This window comes from Cryptomeria japonica, chromosome 8 (genome assembly GCF_030272615.1).
Source record: "Cryptomeria japonica chromosome 8, Sugi_1.0, whole genome shotgun sequence".
Lineage (NCBI taxonomy): Eukaryota > Viridiplantae > Streptophyta > Pinopsida > Cupressales > Cupressaceae > Cryptomeria > Cryptomeria japonica.
In genome coordinates this window covers 709332504-709348835 of record NC_081412.1, presented here as the reverse complement: position 1 = coordinate 709348835, position 16332 = coordinate 709332504, and the positions used below count along the sequence as shown (strand labels likewise).

General features: G+C 33.3%; 1 protein-coding gene across 3 annotated transcripts; it reads right to left on the bottom strand.

Annotated features, from left to right (window-relative positions):
• Window positions 1–2586: 2586 nt before the first annotated feature.
• On the bottom strand, window positions 2587–11654 carry LOC131071290 (NADPH-dependent aldo-keto reductase, chloroplastic). Of its 3 annotated transcripts, none has more exons than XM_058007080.2 (8): window positions 11501–11654; window positions 9382–9503; window positions 7317–7367; window positions 6863–6939; window positions 3851–3938; window positions 3488–3763; window positions 3039–3293; window positions 2587–2886 (listed from the first exon to the last, which is right to left on the bottom strand). In XM_058007080.2, exons 2-8 carry the CDS (start codon window positions 9487–9489, stop codon window positions 2800–2802), a joined length of 942 nt encoding a protein of 313 aa, XP_057863063.2. In that variant the 5' UTR covers window positions 9490–9503; window positions 11501–11654; the 3' UTR covers window positions 2587–2799. The 3 variants fall into 3 exon arrangements, with proteins under 3 accessions (XP_057863063.2, XP_057863064.2, XP_057863065.2); XM_058007081.2 differs by having other exon boundaries at window positions 11440–11636; XM_058007082.2 differs by having other exon boundaries at window positions 11393–11502.
• Window positions 11655–16332: the final 4678 nt, after the last annotated feature.

The window sequence follows — 16332 nt, the reverse complement described above, 5'->3', positions numbered from 1 at the left end:
GCGACTTGAATTTGAGAGAAAAATAATATATCTTAACTTTGCTTTCTCACAATCATATTTTGTAGCCTGCTGTCTTCGTTGCTAATAATTTGTTGGGGGCTTAGGTCACCTAGGGCTGGGGACCCTGGTCTTGCAAAAAAATTGAATGAAGGTTATGTCACAAATAGCATAATGCCCATTGAGACCATAGATAGAATACGTAATCTCACACACATTAACGGATAAACATGGAATTATCTTTTCACCAGCCACCTCTCAGCTCATGTCTCTTCATTTATTCTTAAACACAGGCTTCCTATTTGTTATCTAATTCATTTGCACATGCTGCTATAAAATTAGCATATTATCATTTTTCATAACATAGTTTGCAGGAGTGCTTGGCAAGTCCAAAATTTTCGTTTAGGCAAAAAAACAACAAATACCAAAAATTCAGCAAAAACTCAGCAACTTAGAAATTTCTAAAAATTAAATTTAACAAAACATTTTTTTAAAATTCAATTACAAAATGTATTAAATTAAAAAATAAGAATGCATGATTTTTATAGAAAAAAAAAGAGTGTACCGCTTAATTTAGCCATAAATATGGTATTATACATTCACATTTATATGTTTTTTTACTATTATCATTTCTATCAAGGCTACAGAAGGGTCTGGGAATTTATCACACCCAAAGTTTTAATTCATAGTCCCACTTATGTGCTTGTCGAATTACACAGGTCAAAGCCTGCCTAGAATAAAAATTATGCGAGTTTCTGATCAAAATCAATACCTATCAAACCTAACAGTGAACTTATTATTATATTAATACATTTTTTAATTATTATTATGTTAATAACATATAAAAAATAAAAAATAAAAAGTAAACGTAAAAGAATGTCTAATCTGCACTGATTTAAAAAAAATGTAATTATTGATCCTCAACAATATTGATGTTATAAGATACAAAATTTAGATAAAAAAATTAATTAAAATAATGTTTTTATTAATAATTACATCATCTTATATGGTTAGTTTATTGTTTCCTTTCAATTTTTATAATGTAAATGTATATACCTTGATATTTTATAAAAGTTCTACAATATAATTAATTTAGTGTAAAATTAATTTATTTGTTGCAAGCATTCACTTATTTCTAATTTCAAATGACATCTTTTAAAAAATATAAGAATCTTAACTGTACTGATTAATTTATGATTATTTTATTATTTAATTGTTCTTATGCCTATGTTAACCTGAATTTTTAAATCAAATTTCTGCAAAATAATCAACAAAATGATTTTAATAAAAAAAAGTGTGCTTATAATTGAACTTCAACATCCTATTATATAAAACTGTATATATATATATATATATATATATATATTCATTCATTCCCCACCCAACCTCAACCTAGCATCCATTTTGAGGCGAGACTAATCCTTGTACATTACACATTGTACAAACACTGGGTTTAAGCAAACCCACTGCCCAAGCCAACTCTCCTACCCAAAACCAACTCTCCTACCCATTGCAGAGTCCATATCATCTTTAATTGAAACAATGCAAATATTTAAAAAAAAAAAAATTAATTCAGATATATGTACATAATTATATAATATTAATAAATTACTTGAATGTGGGCAACTCTCCTACCCATCGCAGAGTCCATATCATCTTTAATTGAAACAATGCAAATATTTAAAATAAAAAATCAAATTCAGAAATATGTACATAATTATATAATAGTAATAAATTACTTGAATGATTTAAAATAAATCACTGTAAACAATTCTAATATAATTTCATTTATGTTGCTGCCACCAAACCCCTTAAAATGACAGCGTGTTTTCAATTTTTTGCATGCTCATTTTATGTGGTTGTGTGGATGTGTTCTTTTATTTCCTTTGTCTGATTTTTAGTTCCTTCTTTCCTTATTCGTTTTTCTTTTCATTTTTATTTAGGATAGTACTTTTTGTTTTTTAATTTTTAATTTGGTGTTGTACTTTTTCTCTCCTCTTTTTAAGTGTTCTCCTAATCTGGAACCACTCATTTTCCTTATGTTCTCTTTCTCTTTCATTTCTCTCCTCTTTTTAAGTGTTCTCTTAATCTGCAACCACTCATTTTCCTTGTGTTCTCCTAATCTGCAACCGCTCATTTTCCTTATGTTCTCTTTCATCCTGATGATGGATCACGAAGTGTAATCCAAAACGTTGATCAAAAACTTGCACACAATCATTAATCCAGAAGCTTACTACAGATAATTTATCATTCCAATTAAATATACTACTAAAATTTGATCATAAAATGAATAAATATAAAAAAATTAAAATATCTCTTATTACTAATACAACCTAAACAAAAAGATAAGGTTCACTGCCCATGCTCCTATAATTTTCTTAAAAAAGAAATGCACAACACTAACACAAATTGAATGATCAATTCAATCAAACAGTTCATTACAGTTCATTATAATTAAGCAAAACTGTGAGAAGAAACCAAATTGTAAGTTTAATTGCTGAAAAAATCTCCCACAAATGTTAAATTTTATCTTCCTCTTATAGAAGCAATCCCACATATTAGCTATATTATAATTTAGCAAAAACTCTGAGAAGAAAACAAATTGTAAGCTTGATTGAACAAATGTTAAATTTTGTCTTCCTCTAATAGAAGCAAACAAATATTTTGACCCACTTCACATTACCTAATCTTTTTATTTCTTCATAAATTCAACAAAAATGAAAACTATCGCTCGACATTCAGCCTTTCACTACTTGTAATTCTTGTGGTCCAGAAATATTAAACTGAAAATCACAAATTTGCTTAGATTTCACCATCCCAAAGATCCTCCACCTTCCTGTATGGGCCACATGTGTCATGAGTAAAGAACTGTCCGCGAAGTAGCCTCTCCTGTAAAACACACATCAGTTACAACAAAAAGGTACAGACATGCCAGTTTGGTTTGTTTATATTTATGTTTAAATAGTCACTAAGAGATGTCGGCATGGTAATAAACTCCTGGTGAAGACCAAAAATTAAAAGTTCAAAACTTCATTAGTTACCTGTTCAATTTGTTGAAACTGGTCCATCAAATCTTGCGGTATTGACCAATCAAACACATCTAAGTTAGATTTTATTCTTTCCTCACTGGTACTCTTAGGCAGCACGCTGCAGCCCCTCTGTATTCCCCAGCGCAGCACAACTTGTGCAGGTGTCTTTCCCAATTTCTCTGCCACTTGCTTCACAACAGGCTGTTCTAGGACATTCACTTTTGTTTTAACAAGTCTACTGCCTGGAGAACCTAGGGGTGAGTACGCCTGGAAAAACCAACATTTTAAATTTCATCCCTTGAAGAACAAAATTACACTTTTGTGACCAATGTTGCACATCATCATGCAAAACAAGTGTCATCATACGTGAAACTTATTTGTAACAATCTGAATACCAATCTAAGTTGATTGACAAGGAAATCAGATCTGTAACCTAGGATCTTTAGGGATTCATGACTTACTGTTATGTGTATACCATGTTTCTTGCAAAAATTGTGAAGATTGGTTTGTTGCCACATAGGATGGCATTCCACTTGGTTCACAGCTGGCATAATTGCTGCATGCTTCACCAATTCCTCAAGCTTCTTGGTAGAAAAATTGCTCACCCCAATAGCACGAACTTTGCCAGAATCCAGAAGTTTCTCCATTGCTTGCCATGTGCTGCGGATATCAAGTGGGCAAAAGTTTTCGGGGGCAAATCCCTTTGTACCTTTTTTCAATCGCATGGGCCAGTGTATCTGGAATATAGCCACTAACGGGATTAGAAGGCCTTATTTTCTTTTCCAAAAGACATAAAATGAAAATAAAGACTGTTGATATAGTACCAGGTAAAGATCAAGATAGTCGAGTTGCAGTTCCTGCAGAGTACTGTTCAAAGCTTCAGGCACGTCTTCTGGAGCATGATGGGTGCACCTGCAGCACATGAATGGAGTACAATAAGCCATTTATACATATAACATGAATGATGTAGAAGATGAAACACAATTTCTTAACTTGTTAGCCATTAAAGAAAAACTAACAGAAAATGATCAAAATTGCAAATACTAAGTGTTGCAAAGAGCACTGAGAGATTCGCTCACTTATTTGTGGACGAGTTCCTGCAGCTTATGTCCTGAAGCTTTTAGGAAGCCTCCATGAGCACTAAATGAGTCCGTGCTTACAACTCAGCCCATGGTCTGTAGGCCAAATTTTATTTTTTTGGTAATGCACACTAATGAAGCAATTGCTATGGTGTATTTCATAAGTTATTTAAAAAACATTGAGCAAATGGAAGAAGGTAGATGACCTAAGGTTGTTTTCAATGACATATTGTGCAAAAGATAGAAGATTTGATTACAGCAAAACAGCAAATGGACGAGTAAATGGAGTATCTACTTGAATGCGTGCCCCACGAATAGTAAAGAAATATTGGAATTTGTGATGGCTAGGAAGAGAAAAATTATCGAGTTCAATCTCACTTTTGATCATCATCAAAAAGTGTACATAGGGGGCTAATATTTCGTGGAGAGCCAAAAATCTTATTGCTCAGTTGAGAATTAACTCTCAAGTCTGCTGTGAAACCATGCGTTGGAAAAAGCCAAAAGAAGTTTGGGAAGAAATTGTGTATTTTTGCACTTCTGGTAATATGAAAACAGAAAAATATTTCATTTTAGAGTGTGATGCCTTCAAAGACAATAGGAACAAGTATGCAATTATCTTGACAGCTGGCTCCCGATATGATTTATTCAGCAAGGGGACTGTTGAGAAGTTGGGGGCACTCATCATCACCATGTATAGAAAAAGGATGGAATTGCAAAAGTCGGTTTGATCAGGTGGACTGTCCCATAGAATATATTTAACCTCGTGAAGGTTAAAAATTTCTTCCCTCAAAAGGAGTATACCTAGGGCTTAAGTGAAAGATCATGGGCTGACTCCCCTTTGTATTATGAATGAAATAAAAAGAAAACCCTATGCTAACCGACATGTTGGTGTCTAAAACAAATTAAAACTATTTTTGCTTTAGGGCTGACTTCCTTTGGACAAAGACACAGGGCATATAATAAAGAGGTAAGGTGCGATCCTCTAAAGGCATGAAAAATAAATAAAGAATGAACAGAAACGGCAATTAGAATACTTAAGCAGGCAGCAGCGATCTAATGAAGAATTAACAAAATCGCATGGACTAGTGTTATTACTTTAAAATAAAATAAGGATTATTATTAAGAAGGCAGCGGCTTATGAAGGGTTATGATTTACAAAGGGTTGTGTCCTCTGCTGAAGGGTCAGCAACTTCCAAAATAAACCTACCTTCATGGAGCGATTAAGATATATATAGAGAGGGCCACGATGGAGAAGGCATCAAGAGAAGCATGTCAAAAGCATCAGTAAGAGCAGATAGGGACAGATCAAAACATCTGCAGCAATCAATAAAAAGAATGTTGAGCAGAAAGTGCAAAATGGGATCAGGCCTACAACAGATCAGATCCAAATTCATTGTATCAAACATATAATAGCATTAATATTCATCTTTGTGGGCAAATTCAACAGGGGAGATTACAACAGGACAAAAAACAGCTTTATCCTATACCAACAACTGCCAAATAAGATAAATGGCGCTGTTTAAAAATCCTAATCCAACAATAATAATAACAAGACAAGGCTAATTGCAGACCTCGGTCTTACACCCTACAAGATAAAAGGACACCAAATGAAAATAAATCGCAAAAGTAAGGCAGCTTCTGGAATAAGTTTATATTTGATCATTTTTTGAGGAACATGGATTGTGGTTCAATCGATTTGTAAACGAAATTCTTTTAGGTTAAAAATTAGAGAACTAGAATCTCCGAATTATATTGCTGAAAACCCTTATTCTGACAGATTTAGAGACATTTCAAAGCATTCCAGTAAAGACGAATCACTGCAGAAAGAGACACCTTGATCATTCTAAACTATTTTCGGAATATTATATCTGATTTCACACTTAATTATTAGCAAAAATTTCTAGATCATAAAGATTTTATATTTATAATTTATTCTAATTTTGGGTTTATTATATTCAAAGTAAATCAAAAGAAAATGTAAAAGGGACATTACTTTTTTTGTTTCAAATTAAGTGCTTTTGATTTATCAAACTTTTGGTGAGACGCCAAATCAAAGCAAATTTGGGTTGGCCAAATTTTTGGTAGTTTTAAAACTACAATATAAGAGACAGCAATATGAGATATTTGAAGTTAAAAAAATCCTAAATAAGCCAATCAGAAAAAGATTGGATGATATATTTTAAAACTAGGAAAGCATAGACAATGGTGTAATGTTAATTAAATAGTGAGGTTTATATAGGGGCTACCGCCCAAGAAAAGACAACAAGAAAGCATACAACTAATAATAAGAAAAAAAGACACCACCCGCCACCTAAGAACTACCTATTAACAGAAAAGGGTGCTGCACTAGCCACCACCCACGAGTCAAAACTACCTCCACCATCATACAAAAAGGAGCCTGCATCTACAAAACTTACTTTGGAATGCCATCCAGTTCTTCCTATATAGTGGATAGACAGAGCTAATGTTTTAAGGATTTGCCCATAGTTTATTCATGGGAGAGAATCCAAGGCGAAGTAGATCCCAAATGGCTATGTCATATAAGCAAATTTATTAATAGATTGAAATGGCAAAAACGAAATGCCATCTTCCATGAGTCTTAGTGTTATCTAGTGATTTTCATCTTGCTATTCTGACAATGTCATACCAGTGGAGACCCAAAAGAGGTGCACACGTCAACTATAATCTTATAATTAACTTTGAACATTAAATAAAAAAATTGGACTAGGAAGTATATGAGAAAGGGGTCTCCCATACCAGAGTTTGGAGGTAACCCATAGATTCTCACGCTTTACAACATTCTTTTGGATCATTTCTTTGAGTGCAAGGCCAATCTGTCAGCATGAAAGACCAAAGTAAGGTGGTTGCAGTAAATATTTTGTGATTTAGCAAATTCAACTATTTTGAATACCAGTGTTACAATGGAAGTTGAAACGAACAGTGACTTGATTATGCAATGACTCATTCTCTAAATAGGAAGAGTCAATAGAAAGCATAACAAACTTCTGTATGAAACACACTATTAAGAATTGGAAGGCAATGGATGGTGTGCTTTAATTGCAAACAACATTCACAAGATGGCTTACAGAAAACTTTTATAGACTGAATTAAGTAAATCAAGGAATTGTCAACAATGTGGGTAAAGAAAGTGAATTGAACATGGTTAACATGAACTTCAGATCTCCAAGTTCAGATTTGAAACTACACTGACCTCCTTCTCATTGCCATATATCTTTGCACAGTCAATATGTCTGTAGCCAGCCTGCATTCATTAGAAAAAATTATAGTTAACCATAAATTCCAGGAGGAGAAGCAAACATGGCATAAGATGACAGAAAAAGCAAGATTACATGTTTCAAAAGTTCATAATATCTGACAAATTGCCTTAGGATCACATGCATGGACAACTGTTCATCAACGATGGTTACAAAGAGCATAGGCTCAGGCACCATAAGGGATGGGAAAATATGAATGGAGTTCTACCAGTTGACTAACAGTTTTCAGACAAAACTAATATGAATGGAAAGTTTATAAAGACCGAGAGGCATACTTAGCAGAACAATGCACCTATTTGAGCTAATAAGTAATAACCAACCAACAAGAAAACTGATACGTCAGCATGAAGCATAGAAGCAATTGACATTTTGATCTCCAAAATATGGAGCATAGTCTTTTCAGGTATTAACATATGTAACCAAATATCAGGCTTACATTCTCAATAGCTCAAGAATTTAAGATCATGTTTTAAAGTGCAAATCTTGATTGCGGCCAATAGTATTTGATGCTATATTTTAGTACACCTCATATCAACCTTAAACATGGTGCAAAAGAATCTAACCGAACCAAAAATTAAAACCTTACATATTCATCCATAACATCACATTCAGTGATCTATGTGAACCAATTGAAAAATTTATAACAGGAAACTCTAGATTCATTTGATAGGGCATCATCAAATAAAATAAAATTTTTTCTTCATGTTAAATCTAACTTTTATGTTATAAACATCAGATTTCAGTTGGCATAGGGTCTTCAAAACTTCTACTAGCAAGAAACTGTGTAGTTTTTCCTAAAATCTTATACAAATCATAACCATTATTTAACACAAGCTTTGTGCTTAAAGCTCTGTTTTTCTCACTTAAGATCTCAAGCTCTGCTCTTCTAAAGCTCTTTGATAGGAAATAATACCATCCCTTTGAGGAACATTGTAATTTTGTGATCCTATTTGCCAAACATTCCCTCATCTTTGTTGCTAAATGTCATCTTGATTTTAAAATTTGCAGGTATGAATTAGATTCATGTCTTCATAAAACAAATAATATGAATGTAAATAAGTAATATGATATGTTTGTTATCTTTGTGCTTTAACAATGAACCTGGGTCATCCTTTGCTACAAAGTTTTAATTGTTCCACCAAGATCACTCAAGCTTGTGATACAATGCTTGCCACCGAAATACACTTGAGTGATACTCTAGTTTTGAATAAGTTAAATGGCTGTTATCAACACCATCCATGAGGAAAAGTCATTCTATTCCGTAGTAATATAGATCATAATCTGGGGTTGCAAGATGGGGTGAAAGCATATATTGTATTATATAAAACATAATTCAGCAAGATTGAGAAAAATATAGTAAATTTTTTGTTATTTCCCAACAATGGTGCTCAGGTCATTGACTCATCTCCAATCTAAAAATGGTTCAATAGAATGAATTAAGTAAATGTTGTGAGTATTTGGATATCTTTGAGGATCTCACTTCGAAAGATTTACACACACTGAAATGTAAAGTCAACAGAAAAAATCGAGTTAATGGCAGAAAACGTTGGGATATCTGCAAATATTTTGCATTTAAAGATTTGGAAACCCTGAAGTTGAACATCAAAACTATAATTGATTATAAACTTTAGATCTACGATAGGATTAAGTAACAAGAAGTCCTATTATAGAAATATTATCAATGCTGAAACTAGAGCATGCAACATTAAGTATTAGGTATCTCACCTCAAAAAGAAACTAATGATTTTAGAACTTAGATAATATCAGCAACCCTATAATAGAGCATCAACAGCTGGTACCTCAAAAAGAGAGTCATAATTGGACAACTAAAAACCAATTCATATGTCTATACCATTAAACTATTTGTCATAGCCTATTTCTCTTCAAAATTGCTCAAAATTTGTAAAAGAATTTCTATTAAAAGTCAAACAACCATAAAAACAATATTTATACAATTTGATATTGGAAGAACAACGAAGTGTAGGATCTAAAAAACCTTACCTCTATAGCCATCTTCACTGCATTTCCCACAACACCAGGATCGCTCTGCCATGTTCCTAGTCCTACAGCTGGCATCTTCGCCATTGTATTTATTTTGATTGATATCATGGTTTCTTTTTATCCTATAGATTCAGCATGAACAATCTGAAGTTAATCAGAAATTTCAATACAACGAGTCTGGTAAGAATAATAGCGGCAATTTATTTCAGCAGAAAATCTCGGTATCAACAATCTGCCAAATACATTAGAGGTAATTTAGTTAAGAAGAAAGTAAATCTCAGGCCAACTCTGTCACCTCTAACTATAATTATTTTAGAACCATGAATTTAAAGTTGGAAATGAAAGTTGAATGAGATGAGCCCAAGTAATAAAAGCATTGGCACTTCCAAAGTAGAGAACTGGCTTCAAATTCCAACTGGTGATCATAAAATGTTGAAATGGGGTAAAACACAGTTACACAACTTACCACAACAGGCAAAGCTCTTTACTCACATTTAAAAATTTTCATGCCACCAAATCGACGAAAAATAGGTATATACTATATAGAAAAAAGATTTCAGAACAACTTCCCAAGTTTCCACAAAATTAAGTGTTTGGAGTCCAAAAAATCACTGAGATTTTCTATGTGAATCCTGCTTTTGCCACAAAACCAACACAAGGGATCGAACCAGCACCAGAAACTTGCTAAGCCTTCTAGTCTCGAGTGATTTGCAATTTTGCCAGTGTGATTTTTTTTTAGTAATAGACATTGACAAATCTCAAAGGGTATACTACCATTAAAAACAAATTCATGAACATGAATTAGGCTGTTGTATCTAGGAGCTTCTAGAAGGTTCACAAAAAGAATAATGATTTGCTCAGATCTTTGAACTATAGTAACTACAATTCTGTCAATATATAAATCAGCAAAATACAAGTGTAAATTCAAGCCACTTTTTATCCTTTAACACAGATATGTAAAATATAGGGTTTAGCCCGATTGAAATTCTCTGAAAATGCATGCCCCTTTCAAGTAAACAAGAATCACAGATCGTAACTGGAGACCTCGTTTCTTTTATTGATTTGTTAGCAGCACTTATTCAAGGAGCTTTTTCCTTTGCAAAGATAAATTTAGTCATTTTAAAAAACTCATTACAACTGTTCCATAAAAGTTTGTTTGCACATCAAAAGACCAGATATATTTTATATATCAACGGGGTGGTTGACATTGACAAGTAAAGCCGAATCGAATGAACTTAATTGCTTAAGTACTGAGGCTTTCAAAGTGGAGCCCAGGTCCTTGTAATGTGTTGAAATAAAGTAAAATACCACATCCACCTTGATGGGTAGGTAGAAGTAGGTCGAGTATAAGGTTTGGGTGAATTTGACCGAATAGGGCCTATCATGCAAGTTAAAGATAACTCAGGAAAGTGAAGTCTCAATCAACAGGATGAATTTTGATCTTCCAGTTTTGAAGAATCATCAAGACTATGAACAATTAGAAAGCTCAACAAAAGTTACGTTTCATTGGAGCAGATTAATCTTGCTACCAACGAGAAGCACAATTAAAGTTCAAAACCCTAGGCTATTGATACCACGGGCTTCATGCCTCTGCTGGGAGCTTGGACTGTGAGTGCAAAATATATCCACTGAGGACAAGGGTACCAAAGAAAAATTACAATATTACCATTTTTCATATCATCCAAAATACAGTAGATATAAAATATATCGCTTTAGGTATTACCGGAGCCAAGATGCTGGTAAAGCCTAATGCGTGTACCCATATGCTAATTCAGAGTTATACATACAAATTTCCGAATACAATTTCCGTGATACTAATAGCATTTCAATCATTGCAAGCTTTCAAAACAAACCTAACATAAACTATCCGCAAAATTTGTGAATTTTGTTTGTGCGCAAGAAATAACGAAAATTCAGATGCACTGTCTGTCAGAGTGAAGAAATACTAAGAACAAATGTAACGATATATCCATGATCAAAACAAAAACATATATCCAAAGCAAGTTCATACAATTCATATAAAATACTGTTAGTCTACATCTCTTGTGCAATACCGACCAATCTTAAATCTTTCAGAGACTTCAAATCTGCTTGAATTTACTATCGAGAGAAAGCTTACTATTATGGGTTCTCCAAAATGCTAATTATAATGGGGAGAGTCCAATTGGGAGTTGGAAAGATGGGAGTACCGGTGGAACTGTACTCTTGTGGCGAAGAATAAGGGAAATCTAAACCGCTCTTTAAGTTGGTAAAAGCAGCGCACTGACAGGGACATATCGAAAGTTTATATTTGACCTTTTTAATGCTAAATGAGAAAGTATTGATTAAGACAAAATAATTATAAAATATTAAATATATTTTTTATTAATAAAAATATATAATATATATATTTTTTCAAAAATGACAAAGATCACATGTATTAGAAACTGTTGATAACTATTATACCTACTTTATTATTACTTCAAGAATGCAAAATGACAAAACAATCATTTATGTCGTTTGGAATGATGTGATAGGTTTTGTTGGTTGCCTTCTTTGTATTATTCTTTTGTAATATAGTTTTTGGTATATGGTTGAAAAATTTAAGATTCTTATTGCTTGTCTATAAGAAAATATTAATTAATAGTAATAATTTATACTTCATAAGATAAGTGATAAATATTTATAATAGTAATTCAATTTTTTGTTGGACCCTTATTTTTCTTTGCAAAATGTCTACAAACATGGAATACAATTTCAACAAGGATTGAAGATGATCTAAAGGTCAAAGATTTGTTATGTTCGAACTTGTTCACTAGCCTTGACATATGAATATAGTTTGATAAATAAATGAATGTGTTCCTTTTACAACTCCAAATGGATCAAATGGAATCTACATACATGGAATACAACTTTAATAATGATTGAAGATGGTCTAAAGGTCAAAGACTTGTTATGTTCAAACTTGTTCACTAGTCTTTTCTCCCTTATTTGACATGTGGATAAAGCTTGATAAACAAATGAAGGTGTTCCTTTCATAACTCCAAGTGGATCACATGGAATCTTGTTTTTGTGAGTTTAGGTAGAGAACTAAGCTCAATTTACTTTCTCAAAACTTACTCTATTTTAAAAAAAATAATTTGCCAAAATATTTATTTTATATTAAAAAAAATCATCCAAACATGTCTACCAAGTTTGTGCTTGTTGCAATTATATAAAAATTAAGAAGAAGAAAAAATGGCACAGTTTGGCGAGAGCAGAGCAGAGCGAGCGAGTGGGTGTGAAGGTGCCATTAGGGAGGTAGGGGAATGGGCTCAAGATGCAGAAGACACCTATTCGATGGAGGTCATCCTACAACCAGTATCAAAGGAAAAATGGTCGTCACCAAATTATGGAATGTTCACAAGAATTCAACATAGTTTTGATGATTGTAGAGGAGGAAGTTTGAGCAGATGGGTATAGCAGAATTCAAACTGAAATATCCATATGACACATATTCCCCAATGGGTTTTTGAGGATGAAAGATGGGTTAACAAATGTGCCCCTCCCGAGTAGGATTGGTAGAGATTAGATTATCGACTAGCAAGTAACAATGGCTTCGACAATAAAATCCCTCAAACACAAGGTGGGGGACAAAAATATGGAATAATGCGAGGAAGAAAAAGAAGATCTGGCTCTCCATGGTTGCAAATGTGGGGAGCAATATGTTGGAGTAAATAATTTATATATTAATTATTCACTTAATTGCATTAATTCACTAAATAATCGATGCCTTAGTTAGTAATTAATTATTGGCATTTATTAGTTAATTAATTAATTAAGTACGAATAATTAATTAATATTTATCTCCGTGCATAATGCAAACTAGGAAAAGCAAACCATGTTTAGATTTTTGAGAATTTCATGCATTAATCAGTCTATTATGCTATTTGTGCATACATGACTGATTCATGTATTGTGTTTCAAACTCTCAGTCTATCTTGTAGACTCCACCTTTTAGGGTTTCTATCTTTAGAGTTAGATTTCTTTATAAGGATGTAATATCCTTCATTGTAACTCAAGCAATAAGCAATACAAACAATTCAATCAATCAATTATTGTTATTGTCTTCAATTATTTTGTTGTTCAATTTTCTCTTATTGTGTGACAGGTATTCTTGCAGAAGATAACTGGCCTTGTGGGATTTGCATTTCATGAATTCTAACATGGTATCAGAGCTTTAGATCTGAAGATTCTTGTTCGCATTTTTTTTGGAGATTATTTGCATGCACAATAAGTCGTTCATCTTGGGTTAATTTGGATCGCACAATTAGTTCCAGAAGGCTCGAGAAAGTCAAGATTGCCTTTTGTTTTATTGAAATCGGATACACAAAGTCCATTTTGCAAGGGTTTGAAGTTCGAGGGTTTTCTTTGTTCCAGAGAGTACCTGAAAATTTGGAGATTTTTGGGTCCAAAAGGACCTCACGATTGGATTTAGAAGGCCGATTCCATGAATTTTGATATATAATTTGCCTATTTTCAGTGACAGGGGCATGCTTTTTTATTGACACGTTTTTTGAGGCATAAAAATCTATATAGTCGTACTTGCACTTGCGTCAGAAATATTTAAAAAAAAAAATCAACTTGCTGGTAAAAATAAAAAAATTGATTGATGGGTTTTTAATTTAAAAAAAAAAATAAAAATCAAGTTGGTGCATATTGTTACAAAAATATTATTATTTAAAAAAAAAAAAAGTCCACCCTTTGCAGTAAAAGTACATTGCATCAATACTGACATCATGTTGACGTCAGTGGTACAGTTAGCATGCATGGCCTTTTGAACCCTCTTTATGCCCTAAAAGAGGTTTTTTGTTTGTTTTGGCCATAACTTGGTCATATGGGATTGAAATTGAGCAAACAAGATATCGTTGGAAAGCTCTTTCCAAGAACTATCTAGGTATGGAGGTATTTTTTTTTTTCTGGTTTTTTCATTTTGCAGGTTTTTTCAAGCCCGTTGAAGTCAAAAGTTGTTGTTTGCACTCTCGGGGGCATATCTTGTGCATCCAGATTCCGTTTTTGCAAACGATATATCGTCGGAAAGATGATTCAGAGCTCTATCCAGATCTGAAGTCCATTTTTTTAGATAGATTAATATCCCAATGTCTCTTCCTTCCGAAGTCAACAATGCTTTTTCTGGCCCTATTCTTCCCTCATGTGATCTTAGCTCCATCTTTCTTGTCTTAGATCTCTATTTTTTTCAGCATCATGGAGAATAGAATTTAGATTTAGTGTACCTATCATACCTCTCCCTTGTCAGCATTATGGGGGAGTTTTTTTTGTTGGTGCTAATGCTTCCTTGGTTTTGTGTTGGTGTTAGCTATGAATTCAGTACTCGTTCCTATGTACTAGGAGATGCATCGCGACCATTTACCCATTCATTTCAGTGAGATGGAATACTTACCATATTGACAGTCTTGCATTCCTATTTTTGGAGGTTAGATTTTCAACATAATAGCAGTCTTACTATGACACCATTTGCAGCTTCTTCATGCTTCATGTTTCTTCACACTTGTCTTTTGTTTCTCTTTTAGAGAGGAGTTTTGTTCCCATTTAGGGTTTTCTCCTTTGCTCTGTTTATGAGAAACTTCCATGTTTGTTCATGTGTACCTCATCAGGCTTTATGTCGGGACCCATCATGCGTTCATCTTTGCCTCTCTCCCAGTTGTGCATTCAAGGTGGGTGTTGGAGTAAATAATTTTTATATTAATTATTCATTTAATTGTATTAATTTACTAAATAATCGATGCCTTAGTTAGTAATTAATTATTGGCATTTATTAATTAGTTAATTAATTAATTATGAATAATTAATTTATATTTATCTCCATGCATAATGCAAACTAGGAAAAACACACTATGTTTAGATTTTTGAGAGTTTCATGCATTAATTAGTCTAATATGCTATTTGTGCATATATGACTGATTCATGCATTGTGCTTCAAACTCTCAGTCTATCTTGTAGACTCCATCATTTAGGGTTTCTATCTTTAGAGTTAGATTTCTTTATAAGGATGTAATATCCTTCATTGTAACTCAAGCAATAAGCAATACAAGCAATTCAATCAATCAATTATTGTTATTGTCTTCAATTATTTTGCTGTTCAATTTTCTCTTATTGTGTGATAGGTATTCTTGCAAAATATAACTGGGCTTGTGGGATTTGCATTTCATGAATTCTAACACAATATACCAATGAACTAAAGTGAAAGATAGCAACTCCATGGAGTGCATCACAAAATTTTTACAAAACAAAGGATTCAAGAAAGGAAGGAGTGGGTGGTTCAAACAAATGAAAATTCCCGCAACAGATTGGTCGAGCAACTGGAGATCTAAAGGGCCCTTTTCACCTTTTCACACCAACAAGGAGTGGAGAAGAAAAATGAACAACACAAAAGTTGGTGGCCCCTCAAACAAGCTTGAAGAATCTAAAGTCAAGTCTTGCGAAAACCCCCTTAATACGATCTGTTTGGAAGAAAATAAGATTAAGGAAATTAGAAAAAATCTCAAAGAAAAAGGAATATTTGTTAAGTGGGGTGGGGGAGCCTAGAGCAAGGGAAATTTTGCTAATTGGTGTAGGGAACAGTGGGGTTCAGGGATACATATCAAAACCCTTCTAAATGACTACTTCCTAGTAGAATTTTGCCATGAATCAGAGCAATGGAAAGGTCTAAACAGTGGCCCTTATATGCTGGATGGGATGGGTGTACATCTGATTGATTGGTGCCCCAATTTCAACCCTAAAACTCACAAATTAGATGACAGTCCAACTTGGATAAGACTATACAACATTCCAATGAAATACTGGGGGATTGACATGCTAAAAGAAATAAGTAAAGGATTGGGAACTTTCATCTCAGCGGATGACATTCTGAAGGATAGGATATGGGGGAGCTTTGTGAGAATATGTATTAGTGTCAACTCTGCCTTGGCCTTG